Here is a 19,855-nt window from a genome sequence, read left to right on the forward strand (position 1 = left end):
ACATTTAGCTGCAAAACATCAACGGTTAACATTCAAATTATCCTTGTGTTGGGGTCGAGTGATAAGCGCGGCGTTCCTGTCACCGGCGTTGATAACGCGATGACCGGCGTCCGGTTTACGGTCAAAGGACGACATTACATTACTGATTTTTATTTAAATCGGGTATATTTTTAGCAGAGAAAATATTTGTTTCAATAGGATAAGCAATCAAGCCACGAGTTGCCTAATGTAAAGCCAATGGCCAATGACCTCCGGAACAATTGCCAATGCTTACTTTTAAGGAAGGGAATGCAGTTTTCTTGAGGAATCCGAAAATCGTCAAGAAAACTATGCAACGATTTTATATTTCGTATTGTAATTTGGCACAGATATAGAACATAGATTCGAATAAAACATGAGAATATGCGAATTATATTATATTTTTCACAACATTTTTTTAATTCCGCGCAGACGAAGTCGCAGGCAAAAGCTAGTATAACATAATTCATAAATTGACAGACAGACAGATTTAAATGAACTTAGTTACATTCTCTACGGATGCTACTGTTTGTATTCCTTCACAAAACTGCTCGACATTTCCTAGTGTTTGTCCGTTTTAACTTGGCTGTGTAGTTTTTGGCGTTGTTTTGCTCTGCAGTCTCCGTTCTTCATTGAAGTTGTTTGTAGAAAATATTTCTAGAGTTGTTATCTCTATAAAAATATAGCTGCCTTCTTACAGAATGGTTAAAAAGATTCAAATCGGATCAATGGTAGTAAACTAGTAAAAAACAAAATAGCGGCCATTACGATGATTGAATTTGTTAGTTATATTGTTTTAATTGTAAGATAAAGTTGAAAGTTTAGAGACATAATTTGTTTGTAGATCTATTTTGGATGTTTTGAGATTTAGCGTAAAGTGCAGTTTGTCTATGGTTATTGGTTCAGAAAGATTTGTGTAAATACAGCACTGTGTGGTGTGTATTTAAGTATAGAAACTCGTTACCTCTGTAATTCCGGGCTGGAACATTACAATAGTTGTAAAGCTTCATGCAGCGCCATTGTTCCCTGAAGGATACTCGCCTACAGTTTTTTTTTTTAATAAAAAATTGAGACGTATATGGCTGCTTGTACTCATAGTCCAAAGTTATTGTCTTTCGTCGTATTTTTATTTCTTAAATTCTATTATTATTGTCAATAACGTAAGTCTTCATAGTCTTCATTTGTACATATATAATGTTATCATCATCACCAGCTGACTTCATGTATTATAAGAACGTCGGATAAACGTATATACGTAAATCGGTATCGAAAAACACATTGGTACATGACTCGAACCCAGGATCTGCAGATTGCAAGTCAAGTGCTTAACACCTAAGCCACCGACGCTCCTATGTTTACTTACATACATAATCATGTACAGATCTTATATATAAAATTATCGTGTTACAATTTTCGTTCCCATACTCCTCCGAAACGGCTTGACCGATTCTCATGAAATTTTGTGAGCATATTGAGTAGGTCTGAGAATCGGCCAACATCTATTTTTAACGGACGGGACGGAGTCGCGGGCGACAGCTAGTGTTATTATAAAATTCCAAACCCTACGATAATTGAGTCATCGATGGTAATTAATAAAATCGATGTTGAATAATAGGTGTCATATTTAACAACGGATGTAGAGTTAAATATGTATTCACTAATAGTTCAATGTAAATTAAGTTATCGATTCAAAGTAACAATGTAGCGATTAGTTAACCTTTACACAACAGGTGTAATTTGATCTTAATTATTCCCTTTTGTCGTGTTATTTTAATCACAATGATCCATTCACATTTATTACCAATACGTCATATCAATACTAGCTAGCTGTTGCCCGCACCTCCGATTGCACGGGGTTAAAAAAAAAAGAAATCTATGTGTTTTTCCAGACTATTTTTACATCTGTGGCAAATTTAATAGAGATCCATGCAACCGTTCTGGTGATACCTTCAAACATGCATTCACGCAAACATTCGCATTTATAATGTTAGTAAGAATCATGTTGAGGAAATTATATGTAACTAAATAAGACAAGACCAATTAAGCTAAGCGTTACTCTGAAAGCAAAACACAATGCAGAATCACAAAGGAGTGATCCTTCGCATTCGCTTTGAAAAAACTGAGATAAAGATGTTTCTCTGCAGGTGTTATGGCAGTGGAAATTCAAGGTTATATAAATCATTGGACTGAGTTTACGTTTTAATATTTAAATAATAGTTCCTTCTGCATTAACGTTCAAATTTGTCTGAACTTAGTGAGCAGATGTTTCATCCGTATTCGAGTAACCAAAAAAATACCTTTGTGCTCGGTAACGACGGGTCTAATACATCAAACGTGCGTAATAAAAGCAAGAAGCAATCGATTTGTTACGTTTATTTGAAAATCACATTTTTTAGACGGAAAGTTTAATCGATGTATGATAGATTTTTTTGGAAAAACTTCAACGATATTTTAAACTTAAAAAAAGGTTTTATTATTATATAATAATATTTTATTTAATTAATTATAGATCGTTTCCTGTACCTTTCGAAGCATGCGATCCTTCGTTGTTCGCAACCAGTGATTTTCAGCCAATGATGCTGATAAAAAGGATGTTAAAAACACGTCGTTTCTAGAATTGTATTCAGTTTTCGTACTAATAATGTAAACAAATAAAGATAAAAACTAATAAACCATATAAAAATATAGTCATAAATTAAATTTTTAATTTAGTTTACTTTCCTTCCTTCACTAATGGACAGGTGATTTTGTTTGTCAAAATAAAAAAAGGTATTCACCGCATACAAGGTGTTCGTAGCAGGTAGCTAGTTAAGTCGACTCTTGCAAATTGCGAATCGATGTCTGAGTTGACGCAAAAAATACAAAAATCTTTACACCTGGCCCTCGCCCGTGCTGATGATACAACGTTGATTGCATTTCTTGTAACATACAGAGCACCTGGTAAAGGATGATTTTTTTTTAAATTTGTTTCAACTTATTCCTCAAACATGTCATATGAATAAATGCATCAAACAAAACCATTTAGTAATAATCCAATACTTTGGCAAACACGTGAAATATGATCATGGAGCAGTCGTCTCCATTTCAACTTACACAATCAATATAAACAAAATTCTAAATACAGCTAGAGGTATAAAACAAAACACATTCAATTTATTCGTTGGATATGGAAATACAAAAAGAAATCTAGTTGTATAAATGGTCCATTTGGAAAGTGCATTGAACTTGAGAAGGCGTTTTAGAAAAAATTGTCACGATGCCGAATGTTAAAATCAAAACCACTTAAGTACGATATCTCTATGCAAGAGAGAGAGGGAAAATATGAACAAAAAAAGGGAAACGTATGCACCTGTTATGTTAAAAAGCTCGAGCAGCTGCAAGTTTATTTGGTTGTCTGACAAAAAATGGGGCTTTGTGCATACTAATAGATCGATTATTGCATAAAATACCAAATGCATTAATTTTATTTACTGCCACAATCAGAGTCTTTTTATAACCATAAGCATATGAGTATAAAAATTTACACTAAAGGTACGTGTCCATTGGCCTGCACCGGATGCATTGCACGCACGGCACGCAACGGATTTTAGCTCTGTATGATTCTACGTCCATTATCCGCGCCGCCCGCATCGAAAGTAAACATTTATAAGCAAAAATCCGGGTACAGTGAACACATGTCATCGGCAAATCCGTTCAATTCGTTGCGGGCCGTGCGTGCGGCGTGGGCCAATGGACGCGTACCTTAAGGGAGTCCTGAAGTCCCGTAAGTGACTATAAGTGCGGCAATTAGACTATGTACTAATATTTGTCGTAGTATGATGGTTAAAACATGCATCCGTTATTAGAAAATACTCCTAAATAATGTAAAAGATTTTAGTCTTTAAAATAAATCGAGCACTAGATAGAGTCTAGTGTAACAAATACACATTTTCATCAGAGAAAAAAAAACGGATTGAAACAAAAAGAGAGAAAATGCAACGTTCATTGGAGCGGAAACTGCAGTGCAAAGGCCGTAATTTATTTTCAAGGGACATTGCCTTTACTGCGGTCTGCTGCTTGAATCAACGGCTTAGAGTGAACTTCGCTAACAGAGCCTAGACGGTCTAAAGGAATAATAGACTTTTGTAAAGATTTTAGCACGAAAAAACTGTAACAGAAATAAAATATTGAATACATATTCTTAAAAACTTTAAAATTAAAAACCATATTTTGCGAGCAATTTTATACATGGACAGGCTACAACCCTGGTATTTTGTGCCTAATTGAATTTCGCAATTTTGACGCTCACGATTGCGATCACTTTTTTCTAAATCCGCGCAGAAGAAGTCGCGGGCGACAGGTAGTGTATCATAAAATAACAACTTCAGGTTAAAATGCTACCTACTATTGATAATAATTACTAGTTGCAACACAATATCGATATTAATAAGATAAGTAATAATTACTATTATTTCCTAATAATAGTTATTACAAGATCGTAAATTACGTTAATAAGTAAAATGAACGTTCTTTTTTATATAATTCCCACTCCCTAGATACTATGAGCAAAAGTTTATAATTTCTAAATAAAAGACTAATGCATTTCACTGTTTGTAACGAATGTAAGGATAAAAGAAACTTCGTCGAGATAATCACGTTCCTTTGATATAAAGAAATAAAAAAACTGCTGTCCATAAAGGAACAATCACGTTAAGTAAATGTTTGTTTTACGCGATGTTTGGATAAAAAAAGTCTTAAAGCAGTGAGATGTTAAAAGGTTAATTTAGGAGATGGCGCCATTTGTTCTTTCTTTTCACCATTGAAACAGTCAAAAAAGAATTTCTTAGTATGAGTATCTGAGACCAAAAACTCTGTGTTACACATATCGTCATCCCTATCATTATCTTTCACAAAACAGAGATAGCAGTTTTAAACGAAGATTTTGGTCTCAGAAACCCACAACATTATTTAAAAAAAAAACAAATAAGAGCTTGACTTTCTCGATCTTAGCAGTCTACTGACAGGGCCTGATGACGAGGAATGATGGCCTCTTCAGTATGACGTCAAGCTCAAGGTTGCAACACCAGCTAAGTAAAATTGAAACAAGGGTTACTTGATTTAATTACAGATACGTACGTAAGCAGGTTTAGTACTGTTCTGTAAATACCAATAAAAGTTCCGTATAATCGTTCCACAATAATTCTTGTAATTCTCGGAAATTGAACGCGGATTCCTCGAGCTCAATGCATCATCAGACGTGACGCGTGACGTCATCTGCAAAAAATCCGCTTTCGCTCGATCCGTCTAAGCCACATTTATAAACGGTGTCGGTTTTCTTTGTTCACTCATTGTAGGAACACAATGAACGGAAGAGACGCACTATCCGGCTTATTATTACGTTTGTAAGGAAGATATGAATGTGCGTGTGTTTTTGATGTCATGATTTGTGGTAAGCTAGTAAAAAATGTGTAATTAATTAGAAGCTTGTCTTGACTTGACACTATCTTGAGAACTAATATCTATATGCACATGGCATAAAGTAAAAAAGACCATAAGTATTTAACTTAGGCCTCTTAAAATTTACCTAATACTGTACAGTAATCAAGGGATTTAAAGGTCGATGTTTACGTGTCTTTGAATAATGCACTAGCATTTGTTTTTGTTTTACTAAATAACAAAAACACATCAACCTTCCATTAAAAAAATGAGGGTTTAAGAACGTATTTATTACGTTAAAAGTTTGTTACCATTGGGGATAGATTTAGGTAAATTTTAAAGCTTTCGCATCCCCAGAGCTCGGTGTACAAAGCATGCTATTGTTTTTCGTGTCGCAGTTACGAACCGTTAAAAAAGGTAAGTGTGAATACTTAAACTTTACAAGTGAAAATGTATACACAGCTGTTATACGTTTTTATATTAGACTGCTGTTTTTACCTAAGCGTTGTAAATAGAGACAATACATACTTAAGCTTCTCTAGGTGTAAAAAGTCTTAAATAATGTTACTGGATATTTTAACGAATAATTACTGAGATTTTTAAAAGATATAACAGTTCGTCTAAGTATAATTTGGTAGTAGCTGTAGCCGGCGGCTCTCTCCGCGCAGTATTAAAAAAACTTAATAAGTAGCTTCTATAGCAGCTTTATAGACTATGTTCTCCATCTAAGGCAAATTTCAGCGAGATCCATACAGCCGTTCTGGGGATACCTTTTATCAAACATCCATTTAAACATTCGTATTTAAAATATTACTAAGATATATAAGTAAAGCTTGTGAATGGTTTCATGTAAAATTTCTAGACTTATTAGTTCGTGAACTATGTTATCCACGACATAAATATCTTTTCTGGGTGGGTAATGACAGTACGGTTAAAGTCAGCTGATAAGATCTAAGAACATGATTACAGATAAGATTCCTAGAGGTCAAACGTCGTAGTCGTGACTCATTACAATATAATGCCGTTGAATAAAACCTGTTATACGACATTATTATGAACAATACCTCTAAAGGCATTACATATTATCTCGGAATTTTTCCTTATTTTTAAGCAATATTAGTAAAACGTCATTGAATAATGAAATGTTGAAGAATTAGTGAGAGTTTTGTAACAACTGTTGCCATTCCTTCATGAAATTGGTAAGGCATATTAAATTGACAAGGTATAGATGGGAATAAGTGGATGAATACATAAAAGCATTAAAGAAGAAAAAAATAAGTGTCCTTAATATCGGTCAAAGAGTAAGTCACGCACGTAGTCATCAGTTTTCTTCATAAAGATCATTTAAAAACTACTGGCCGGTTACAACATAAAAAATGAAACAGAAAAATGTATCACTGCATTCAAATAAGTTTAAACGTTCCGCGTTCCATAACGTGTGAGTCACAATTTCTCTGTAGTCTTTTTGTTGACACTATAACGAGATATAAGTTAAACCGATTTTAAAACAGGTATCAATGAGTCAAGTATTTGTCAAGGTTGATTACGTTCATACGTTTCAAATACGTAAGTTTCTCTATGAAATACAAACACAAATTATGTATGGCCACGCTGGTGCCGAATTTAAATTATGCCAGTCGTATGCAAGCACTGATTTTGAATGCTACTGTCCTACTATACTGGCATAATGTAAACAACACATTATTGTAAACAAAAAATAAAGAGAGACGATTCAGTAAGAGACGGGTCGCGACTGCGTAATACCAGTCGCATTCACCCTGAAGAAGAGCCTCCGATGGTCTCAAAACAACTCGGTCAGAATAATATTTTTTCTATACGAATAGGATGATTTGGAATTGATTAAGCCCTTCTCTTAATAACATTATTTCTCTTGGTACTTCACACTGCACGCAGGTCTAGGACCTCTTTAACGATCTCCCAGTCACCGAGGGCTGGTTAGTTTACGCTCAATTCACTCGCCTCTTAAAAACTAATGACTCAAGGGTTCTTATTTCAAATCGCGGCTTGGCTACTTATGAATTTTTACGGCTACTGTGCATTGTTAAAGCAATTTCTTAGTAGAATATTAGGTACATTTCTTTAGTCATGAAATATTTTTTTCTAAGTGGGTAATTAAACTTTATTAAATTCCCATACTATATACACGCTTAGGGACATACCTTTTGTAAGTAAATTAATTTGAGATTAGTCCTGTTGTGCGTCATGTCTGCGCGATCTGTGACTGACATGATGTCCTTGGAGAGCAATTTTTTATATAATTTACAAACAATATTCTGGCTATGAATTCTACACATTTGGGGTCAATGATTACGTATTTATGAAAAAAAACTATTTACCAGAAATTAAGATTGCAGGCAGCTAAGTCATTGTACGCATAAAACACTAACTCGACGAAATAGTGAAATAAGTTTTAAAGTAAAAAATTATTAAAACTTTTATATTCTTCTGCTTAAGCAATTATGACACAAAAAAAAATAAATGAATAGACAATTGACAAGTATCCAGCTGTTTGAAGCGTTCAAAAACAAGCAATCAAATAGGTGAAAACATACCCTCTGTCATGTTTATGACGTAACAAAACTAAGGGGTAAGCAACTGTCAACTGATATACCATTATTGTTAATAAAAATGTACAACAATCTATAATTATTGCAAATCGTTAATTTTGAAAAAAGAATTTAGGAGACTTTTGAATAGAGCAAATTACCAACCATTTTTGCGTTGGTTAACCACTAGGTACCTATGTTTGATATCAAGAAAAATGAATATCATTTAAATTCCTGTCAGCTGTGTTATAAGATAAGACTCGAGTATAAAAACCCAGGAAGTTTTCTAGAGTGGCATAAAAGAGGATTCCTGGAGGACTATCAATTTACTCCGCAAAACGATTCCAGCTAGTTGAGTGTGGGTTATTATTAGAATATCGATTACGTCTTCCTGGAATTGAAGCTTGAGACTAAACAATTAGTTTTTATATGACGATTTGTAACTTTATTACTAATAAATTTGTATTTATTTGTATCATGTTATTAAATGAATTTTTGTATTGGTATATATTACATTAAAACATATATTTGGAAGGCAAATAATATAATACGCAATAAATAGTGTTCATACAACACACCCTAAAATATAGCTCAATATAAACGTGCCCGTGCTAGCAACCCTCGCAGTATTTCGCTACAGGGCGGGTGCGCACCACATTGGGGAAAACAAGCCCCGCTGCCAAATAGTTGAATAGTAAAAAAAATCAACAATAATTATTTTAAAAATGCTTAATTTATACATACCTTCGTATATTCCGAAAACGCGTAACTTAATTTTATCGATCACATGTGTTTAAAACAAATAAATAAAAGACCAATTTTAACTTTGTATCACTGGAAATTACTATTTGGAATAAAATAAAGAAAATAGTTATACCCAAGCACAAACTTTAATTGAGACACCACAATTTTTTTAACCAAAACAATTCAGTTTTCATACGAAACAACACAACACACCTCTTTTCACAAAAACTACCCGGAGACTAAATGAATGAAGGGAATGATTCATTGGAATGAAAACGAACGGAACGAACATCCATATTTGAGACTTGGAGATTGATTTAAAAACGCGCCATCTAACGGTGCATATTGGTAGAGAGACAAAGTATCTGGTGATACCAGCTAATAAAAATCATAACTACTAATTTAATTGTCCGAAACGTTTAACCGCGAAAGTCATATGTGTAAGAACGAATATGATGAGTACTTAAAGACTTAAGTTTTTGTATTTTTAACTAGAAGTGTTCCATGGTGTTTCAAGATTAATTTATCGAAATAATTAATTTAAAATGGGTCTTCCATTACAGAATTGTGTCTACAATAAAATTAGCTATTATATCTTCAATTATTGTCTTAGTATCTTCTCTTTTTATGCGGACAAATGTATAATGGACAAGTGCATACAAATTCTGTAACATAAGCTGTGCCCACGGTGACAGATTGTCAATTTGTTTTGTCGTCTTGTCAATTGTCATAATGTGATTTGATTTCATTTTCTTATACGTCAAACATGGAAGAGGATCGTCTTTTCGATGAAAGAATTTCTATTCGAGATTCTGCTCGACCATTAAAAAAATATGGAAGCACATGCAATCATATGAAGAGGAACGAGGAATACATCAAACATGTTATGTCGAAGGGTGATACATTACAAGGAATTGCTCTTAAATATGGCGTTACAGTAAGTCTATTATAATAAATATATTGTTCAATCCATTAGCATTCCAATGAAAGTAACTTGATATTTTTGTTATAGATGGAAAAGATAAGACGAGCGAATCGTTTGTTTGCGACCGACAGTTTGTTTTTGAGAGAATATTTACTGATTCCTGTAACCAGAGATTCTCCCTTTTATGAGAACGGTGAACGGGTTACGGAGCCCGCAATGCCACTTCATCGTGCCTCAATGTCCGATATGACGTCTAGACAGTCACGGGATTTCTCCCCCGGAAGTCCTGATGAAAAGAAAAGTTTTGATAATTTTCTCAACAGATTGGATTCTTCACTTGCTGATATTAAAAAGCATGTTGAGAAGAGCAAAGAAAATAGCGAGTGAGTATTTAACATTATTTACAATATCTATTGGAAATATAACACTTTTTAAACATTGTAGCGTAAGTTATTGTAGTTTCTGAACTGTGCAAGTAAGTTTCATTTAAAAATACAATTTAAGAGAGTACTATTTTGCCTCTTATAAAGTAACTTTTTTCATTGATCATTGACAAGTAATTTTAGCTAATTATAAAACTGACGGACAGATTTTTTCTGAAAAATATTGAATTAGCATTTAATAAAAGTTATGTATGTAACATAATCAACTCTAAAATAGGAGAATATCTTAATTTTCTGCCCTTGAATTCTAAATTTGTGGCATATTACAGATAATATAAGTACAAAGTAAATAAAAGCTTTAGAAGATAACTCATGTTTACAATTCCACTGATAATGTATTTATGAAAGTCACAACTAAAAGATATGTACTCTTAATTATTATAATTTAAATTACATGACTTTTGTCCTCTGCATGTTCGGACAATTGATACTGTCGAATATGTCATTAATTTGGGTTATCTAATTGTACCATCAAAGTTCCTTTGAATTTAGGTTAAAACTTTACATGTAACCAAACCCAGAATATAAGTCAAAACAACACATAATAAGGATAAAAATGAGTAATAAAGCAAGTAAATAGTTTTAGGATTTTTTTTTCTAACTTGCAGTTGCTTGCAATTTCAACAGGAACTAAAAATGTATCCTATGTCCCTAAGGTATAGTATAGTTTCACAACAGTGAAAGAATATTTCAAATTGGTTCATTAGTTTCTTTACAATCTTACTTCTTAAAAATATTATAGATGTGGATGATCAAACGGATGGATTTAAGTTTGAATGTATCTCCAGAATGGCTCCATGGATCTCGCTCAAATTTGGCATAGATGTAGAACACAGTCTGTAAGAATACATAGGCTACTAATCAAGTTTTTTTTTTAATTCCTTGCAGACGGAATCATGGTTGATAGCTAGTCTTACTTCTTATCTTACTAATATTATAAATGCATATGTTTGTATGGATGGATGGATGGATGGATGTTTGTTTGAAGTTATCAAAGGAACCGCACAACTTATCTTGCTGAAATTTGGAATAGATGTAGAACTTAGTCTGGAAGAACATAGGCTATTAATTAAGTTTTTTTTTTAATTCCGAGCGGAGTCAATCATGGGCGATATCTAGATTATTTAAAAATCTTGCTGTATTAAATTACATTAACTTTCAAGTAATTATTATTGTTACTTTGTATTTGAGAGTTCATTGACCACAGTATTGTTATTATTGCATAAAACTATTGCTACATTGTACAGTAATGTGTCAATATTTTTTACATTTTGACTCATACAAGGTCACGAGTGTTTCCTTGTGTTTGTGCTAACTATGCGTCCGCGCCGATCATGTGACTACTGCGCCATTCTTATTTACCACTTTTAAAGCCATTCATTGGTTTTTTCCTTTCCTTTGGACAATATTTTTTTTTAAGTTTTTTTGCGATATTGATTATGGTGATTTTGTTGATGGCCAGTATAAATTGATTTTTTTCTTTGCTCAGTTAAGTAATTTTAACATAATGTCTCTGAAGTGTTTTCATTAGAAATTATTAAGTTGTTTTTATGGGAATTTACATTTGTGCTCATAAAACCTTTGGAAACCATTTGATATCAAAATTTCTAATTAATAAAGCTTATGGTAATAGTGATTTTAAGTATGCATGTTGGTTAATTTACTGTACTTTGTTTTATAAAAGCAAATAATAAAAAAAAAATGTCTGACTATAGTTGAGCCTACCATAAATTGGGACTCGCATATTTTTCATGACAAAAATTGAAATGAATATTTTAGGGTATACAGATTGCAAACAGGATAAATTGCCATTTTTACTATGTTACGTAATCTTATCACTTCCTGTTAACCAGCCATATTGCAAAATAGCCATGTGGTTATTTGTCCCTATGTTTTGCTTAATGCCACACACAGAGTGGGTTTCTCATAATAAATTTACCCTAAGATTTATCGACTCCAATAAGGCAGTAAACACTTATTATATATTTGGCCACAATGGTAGAATACTTTTGCCTTTCACTAAAAAAAATATATAAAAATGGCGTCGCCGCGGCCGTATTTGGCTAATATATTACACATCGTTACTGAAAGTCTCACGGTCAACGTTTTATTTTGGGTCACGTAAATTATGCCCTGCTTGTTCGACTGATAACATTGGAGATTACTCCAATATTAATAATAATTATTAACTAGTGACTTTCCTTGTATTTAATGGTTAGATTTTTTGAGTTTGTGTTGTATTTAGTAGCGTCGGTGGCTCAGTGGTCAAGCACTTGACTTGCAATCTGCAAGTACTGGATTCGAATCCCGCCATGTACCAATGTGTTTTTCGATTTCCGATATATATGTAATATACATTTATCCGACGTTCTTACGGTGAAGGAAAATATCGTGATGCAACATGCACATATCTGAGAAGAAATTCAAAGATATGTGTGAAGTCAACCAACCCGCACTTAGCCAGTGTGGTTGACTATGACCTACTCACCCTTAACTTAGAGTAGGCTTCGAGCCTCTCGGTGGGGACGTATAATGAGTTGATGATGATGATGAAGATGATGGTATTTGATATCCTTAAACTTAAAAATTGCAATACGCAATAGTATAGGAATCTAGTTTGAATCATAAGAAGAGTAATTTGCAATTACGTTTATAAGATAAAATTTTCCATGACTACACTATATGTGAGTTGTTCCACTGCTGATGGTGTTAAATAGGTTATTTCTTTCATTCATATATGTTTAGACGAATAAGACAGTAATATTCTCGAGTAACCGTGGGTTTCTGAGTCTCTGTTTTGTCAGGGATGACGATAAGTTTAATACAGAGTTTTTGTTCTTTGAAACCAACGGTTAGATGTTGCTTTCTTGCGAAGTCACTGTTTAATATAACAATTATTTTTGTTTTAAATATCCTATCAGGTTTAATATAGTCGCGATATCTTATTTATTAATCGGCAGCTTATCTATTGGTAAATGTTGGTCAATGTGTTTTTGTGTTTTTGGACTAAAAAGGTTAATAATGTTTTTACGCAACGACTACTTTTGTTTAGACCGAAAATGACTGAAGGGTAATTTATGTGGGAACCGTTGGAAGCAAATAATATCCTTGAAATCTCGTTAAAGCTTAGTGTACTCATCGGACTAACTAAAGACAGTAAATTACTTACAAATCTAAATTGAAATTATAGCATAGAGGTTCTATTACTTATGTATAACTAGCTGTCGTCAACGACTCCGTCCGCACGTAAAAAAAAGTTTAGTAATTGAACTGTATGTTCTGCCAGACTATGTTCTACATCTATGCCAAATTTCAACGAAATTCATACAGCCGCTCTCCAGATACTTTCAAACAAACATCCATCCAAACAATCGCATTTATAATATATACCAAGAAATTAGATGAATCCATTCCCAGACATAGTAACTTTATATTGGTCATAGATGTATGTTTATAAAATATTATTTGATAGCGCTACTATCACTGCGGCATAGTAATGTATCACTGACAGGTTAATTTATTTCCAAACATTTTAAATACCTTTTGATATAAAAGATATTTGTAAGTAACTGCAAAACGTAGACGGCGGTATGACTTAAGCTTACTAACAAGGAAGCAAAGCCTTTCTAGTAATGACTAGGGAGGAAGGCTTTGCCGGTGGACGGTAATGTATTACTTCCATCTTATGTGACAACAGACTTTAAATCGTAAGACGACATTTTTTTATTGCTATTATTATCCATGCTTCAATATCTTTATATTTCGTTTGATTTAAAATCTTACTTCTTACTAATATTATAAATGGGAAAGTTTGCATGGATGGATGTTTGTTACTACGTATCTCTAAAACGACTTAACGGATCTCTATGTAATTTGGCAGACAGGTAAGCTACAGTCTGGAATAACGAATACGCTCAACACATTTTTTTTAATTTCACGTGGATGAAGAGCAACAGCTAGTTTGATTACTGATTTTACTAAGGTAATCTACTTAGTTTTGGGCCTACTTTGTAAAGCGGCTTGTTATATTGTGAAGGATATTAAGATACACTCACGATACTTAACTCGCTAAATAAACATTTGACTCAATATGAACTAAGATTCCCCCCTTCGTTTCGCTTTCGTCGAGGCAACGAATAAACATGGACAGACAAGGCGTACACTGGTTTATTGACCTCGTGATAAGAACTTTTGCGACTTATACGCAATTGCTTTGATTCGCTGCTAACGTACGATAAACAATGTTATTTAGTACGACATAGCGTATGTTTTACATTAAAGTTTTTATTTTAATATTTGATTTTATATCTGAGTGTATTTAGGATGAATTTGGAAGGGAAAATCAATATTGGTATCGGTACCTGCTTAATGTTTAACTATCTTTTAACTTTATTTTCATGTTGGATTGATATTACTCTATACAAACCACAGAGAACTCTATGGAGATACAAAAAAAACTCCTTGATGGTACAAACTATTAAGAGTTAAATGTGTAGAAAGTGCGAGAGAAGATTGCAATTTACCGGAGATATTTATAAGTTTCGTTTTTCTAACTGACGGGTTTCGAATCGGCAACACCTTAAAACATATTTTCATCTCTGTCATTGTCCTTGAAAAAGTAGAGACAGTAAATAAGTGCGAATATTGTACACGACACTATGATTTCACGGTTTTGTAGCGTGCTCAGTAGCTTTATAAAAATTGTTGGCGTGCCAGTTCAATAAGTTACTGTCAAAGTACCCTAGTATACAAAATACCTTTGTCTTGAAACAATATTTTTTTCAAGGGGTAGCTTTTGTATTTCTAAACTTTTATACTTGGGACTAAGCCATCTGCTTTCATTTGTGAAGTGTAGTTAAAAAAATGTCGCAACTACTATTCTAATTTTAGGATGCCAAATATTTAAAAGGTCATTGTGGATAAAAGAAAATAATTGTGGATACGACTTAGAATGACTCGGAATATTGTAATTAAAAGGTCAAGGTCTTGCTAATAATTAAATCGTTAATCTAGCGACTCTTCGCACGTTTTTAAACAGTTAATACTCTAAATAGCTCTTATGATTCACAACTTACATGATATGTTACATATGTACAAACATGTTTTCTTCCATATGGTATATTGAATACAGAACTGGATTAATAAAATGTAAATGAACTAAAAGCCCACACAAATATTTTTCCATTAAATTTGATATCATATATGTGATTATATGGTGTTGACGACCTATTTATCGAGTCCTTTTGACCGAGGCAACGCAATGCTAATATTAGTTTTGATTTCGAATTGGTTCTTTTGATGCACTCACACGCAGCGACACTCGTTTGCGAGATTCTTCCATTTATCACAGCCTAATTATAGTTTTGCGAATGTTTTATTCGCATTATTAAGTAGGGTTGCCAACTTTGGATAAACGAACAATATTAAGGGTTAGTAAATGTATTTCGGGAGTGAAAATCTACGATGAAATTGACTTACTTCCTTTTGTTGTTTTTTTTTTAAAGCGGACAAATATATTAGCTAACGGTCACCTTATACCTAAAAATAACTATGTATTAATACGGATAAATGTCACATAATAATAAAACGGGTTCTTCGTTTTGATGTTCTAGTTTATGTCTGAAATCTGATAGAATGGTCGTTAGATATTATTTTATTAACTTTTAGGTAAAATAAATATGCAGTTTGGGTTATTAGTTTTAGCTGAAATTATTATATTTTAGTGTAATTATTTTAATAAGGAAATTACTAACGTTATCTGATATCATATTTTATAACATACTTTTTTTAATTTTTATTAATGTATGCTTTTAGATATATTATGACTGATTATTATATCTAAACACGTTTCATGCCACGCTTGGAAGTGAACTCGCCGGGTCGGTGGCACTGAAAGTGTTAATGCTTTTTGGATTTTCAGGACTAGAATAAGAGCCCACATAGACTATTTAATATGCGACTCAATATGACTCGATTTTTTTTTCAATTCCAGATTCGTCAAAGACCTGGAGGATGGTTTCGTGCGTCACCGGCCGACTGCCCGTCTGCGTCAGTCTGCGTCGATGGGCGCCACCTCCTCCATGTCGTACAATGAGGTGATCCCGCCCCCCCTGCCGCCGCCTCCCGCCGCGCTCACTCAGGGCCGCCGGGTCGACAGTTCGCTGAAACGCCTCGAGAGGGCGCATGATGACCTTTTCCAGTTGTAGCGCTCGAGACAGCGCAGGTCAGTTCTCCTGTGAAAATACGTTTATTTAGAAATACGATACATGCCACATGGGCGAAACCGCGTCGCGTATATTAGTAATATAAGATATGTCACGAAGAGAATCGAATGATGATAGGCCGCAGCGATATGCCTGATCTTATCTGGGAATAAAATCTAGGCCCACAGCACGCACGAACATTTGCGATGCGCCATCTTTACGTCAATGATAAAATATGTATGAGATTTGTTGGTGTATTCTACGCCCACGCTGCACAATTTCTAATATAAATGTTGTAGAAAACGTTACGAAAATGTTCTCATGAACATTCGTGCTGGACCCTCTGGTCTACGTCAAGACAAATCTAGTTTATTTAAGTTATTAATTATAAAGATATTTCTCGTTTCCTTTCTTGAATCATATGACTTGTTATTTTAATTTTTAAACATCCGTACGTTACAGATATGCGCGTTTCCATTGAATGCGATGTGGGCGTGTGACGTCACAGCTCACTCGCGTATCGGACACGACGGCCGGCGGTCGCGTGCCGCTAGTAATGGACTGAGTGCGCCGCGGTGAGTTGTAACGGCGAGTGATATTAGATAGTCGATCTTATGCCTATCGTAATACGATCTGTTTTACTTTTTAAATATGTTTATGCAGATGTGTTTGTAATATAGTAAGCAAATATAATTGTTATAATTATTCTAATATTACGTAATTGTTTTCAAACCCTCATATATAAAGATACACCAAAGATAAAGTTTAAAAGAATTTAAATTTTTCAATGTGGTTTCGGTTTAACGAATTATGATGTTCTATATATTTATTTACTATATTACAACATAAGAAATTTTAGAAACGCATTCGTTGTCTTATATGAAACAATAATATAACGTATATTGTATATAAAAATCTAAGATACACCTGTTGTGCATCTCTGTATCTAATCATTTGTATTTAAGATAAATCTTAGAAATTATGCTACAGCTTTGTACATGTAATATAGTTATATAAATATATATATATACTATATGTATGTAATTAAGGGAAAATTATATAAACATGCAATGCCAATCAAATATAAAGTAATGACCTTGAATCGTCCAAGAGTTTTGGATAATTGTCCCGAAAAATTTCTCTTTACGAAATGCAACTGAATAAAACTTAATTTTTTATCTACTCAAGATAATAAAAAAAAATATTGAAAATGTAATACTAATAACATACAAATAAAACACTGGTTTTTATAAAAGCGATGTCACACTAGCGGTGTGCAGACGCGACTATTGTTGCGGAAATGCAGTGAAAATATTAGTTTTTGTCGTCCAATGTTCACGGGGATCAATCTCTCAGTACTATTCTTTTGAAAGCACTTCTTTTACGTTATTTACACCATTATTTATTGTAATATCGTTTAAGTAAATATCAAAAGGCATAAGAGATACCAAAAAAGCGATGTGCCACCGTAGCGGCAGTGTTTTATAAAATTTCTGTCTTACGATGTGATAGCCGCTCATGTGGCATCTCTCTTATAAAACATATAAATTTACTGAATGTGCTATTCATGTTAATATAAAGAACCTGTTTTTGGTGAGAACTGATTATTATACTAATATTATCTCAAACATGAATAAATTGCAAGAATTTAAAACAAAATTATTTCTTTTATTAATATGGCTGTTCACGGCCACAATTAATAGGTGATTTATACAAATGTAATCTTGGCTTTGATTTTAATCTGTGCTGTAGAGAATATAAAAAAGTAGCTAGTACATTTGTCATATATCTTGGTGGCTCGGAACATCGTATGATTGGCTGCGCAGAATACAGGTGTAGCGTAGCGCCAAGGGAGGGGGGAGAACATTTTGCAGTGCACTACATACCCGGTTATAATATATATTTATTTACAACGAATTACAATTGTAATACTTTTTTAAATTAAAAAGATATAATAGAATAAACGCCTATAAAAATGCAATACCGTAATTAAATTAGAAATTCCATTGATTTTGGTAATTATTAGTTAAAAGGCACTTGATATAATATCCTAAATGCTTTAATTGAATAAAACATATTATATATAGTATAGTAAATAGACTATTAAAGATGTATTGAGCTTGCTAATTTGTATATAATGATATTTGTACCAGAAATGAGTCAGTTAAATAGATCGTTGAGCCTTTGAAAAGTGCAATTTAATACAATAAATAATAAAAATGGTTTCATCGTCATCATCATCCAATAGTAGTTCAGGTATAAATGTTTTCAAATATCTTGGCGGCTCTTAACTTCACGCGAGTCCGCTGCGCAGAACACAATGTTAGGGAACGTACCCATACTACGTGACCCGTTTAGGGGGGGCGGGGGGAGCGGAGTCTTTAAAATACTACGGTCAGTCACAGGAGCGGAGGAGGGCTCAGACTTTAGTCTCGAAATCGTTAGTTGATTTTTTCATAATACATAATTCACTAGTAATTTAAGCGCGCTTCGCAACGCGCCAGTGACCTTGAGCAGCCTAGATATTTGTGAAGAGTTATATTTCAGTTACTAATTGCGATGTTTAGGTTGATTGAATTAGAACCAAATCATTTCAAAATGATTATAAAAACGTTGTTTATTATACGTTTTGTTTTTGTAATTGCGTTTGATGTTTATTCTAACGTTATACGGAAGCAAGTCTTTTTTTCATATTAATAAAAATATGTTAAATTGTACTTTATATGTCGTAACAATGTCACAAGAAACATACTGTAAAATCATAATTGCCTAGTCTAAGTGTAAATTATTTATAAGAAGTCGTTATATAGTCGAATTCAATTGAAATGATAAATTATTACAAAATTATCACAGATTATTTGAAAACAGACATTTTATTATAAACTAGCTGTCGCCCGCGACTCCGTCCGCATGGATATATAAAAAACTTAATTAGTGTAGCCCACCCATCCATCTATCCACATCACATCCATCTAAACATTCGCATTTATAATATTAGTAAGTTAAGTAAAAAGCAGCTCTTCAAGGCATAAATTCGAAAAACAAAAAAAAAAGAATAAATAGTATCCTGTGTCCGTTTCCTGGCTCTAAGCTACCTCCACATCAATTTTCAGCCATGTCATTAAAGCCGTTCTTGAGTTATAAATAGTGTAACTAACACGACTTTCTTTTCTTACTTTATTCAATAAATCCATCTTACTAATAGATATTATAAATGCGAAAGTTTAGATGGATGTATGTTTGTTAGAAGGTATCTCCGTAACGGTTCAACGGATCTTGATGAAATTTGGCACAGATGTACGATATAGTCTTGAAGAACACATAAGCTACTAATTAAGTTTTTAACTCCGTGCGGACGAAGACAAGGGCTATAGCTAGTAGACAAATGAAATTGTTAGCCAGTGAAATGTGTATTGATAATTTCTTATAACCATTGAATTCGACTATACGTCTATGTAAAAAATATATGTGAGTTAACGCTGTTTTTTTTTTATTTTTATAATATAAAATGTTAATATGAAAATGGGAATCAAATCTTTG

The 19,855-nt window shown here is 33.3% G+C and overlaps 2 protein-coding genes across 2 annotated transcripts in view; one reads left to right on the forward strand and one right to left on the reverse strand.

Annotated features, from left to right (window-relative positions):
- Window positions 1–8,967, reverse strand: part of Myo81F (unconventional myosin 81F) — a 62,107-nt gene extending 53,140 nt beyond the window's left edge. The window contains exon 1 of the mRNA XM_013315457.1: window positions 8,745–8,967. The gene's annotated coding sequence lies outside the window, so the exon portion shown is untranslated. The remainder of the gene's footprint in view (window positions 1–8,744) is intronic.
- A 511-nt stretch (window positions 8,968–9,478) lies between these two features.
- red (LysM peptidoglycan-binding domain-containing protein red) lies at window positions 9,479–17,445 on the forward strand. The gene is made up of 4 exons (XM_013315673.1): window positions 9,479–9,681; window positions 9,757–10,052; window positions 16,105–16,335; window positions 16,778–17,445. Exons 1-3 carry the CDS (start codon window positions 9,511–9,513, stop codon window positions 16,316–16,318), a joined length of 681 nt encoding a protein of 226 aa, XP_013171127.1. The 5' UTR covers window positions 9,479–9,510; the 3' UTR covers window positions 16,319–16,335; window positions 16,778–17,445.
- The last annotated feature ends 2,410 nt before the right edge of the window (window positions 17,446–19,855 follow it).

Source organism: Papilio xuthus, unplaced genomic scaffold (genome assembly GCF_000836235.2).
Source record: "Papilio xuthus unplaced genomic scaffold, Pxut_1.1 DF826961.1, whole genome shotgun sequence".
Classification (NCBI taxonomy): Eukaryota; Metazoa; Arthropoda; class Insecta; order Lepidoptera; family Papilionidae; genus Papilio; species Papilio xuthus.

Excerpts from the sequence above, each read along its gene's own strand:
- red (XM_013315673.1), top strand. The coding sequence starts at position 9,511 with ATGGAAGAGGATCGTCTTTTCGATGAAAGAATTTCTATTCGAGATTCT. Across the intron at positions 9,682-9,756 it reads CTCTTAAATATGGCGTTACA|ATGGAAAAGATAAGACGAGC; the intron begins GTAAGTCTATTA and ends TTTTTGTTATAG. Across the intron at positions 10,053-16,104 it reads AAGAGCAAAGAAAATAGCGA|ATTCGTCAAAGACCTGGAGG; the intron begins GTGAGTATTTAA and ends TTTCAATTCCAG.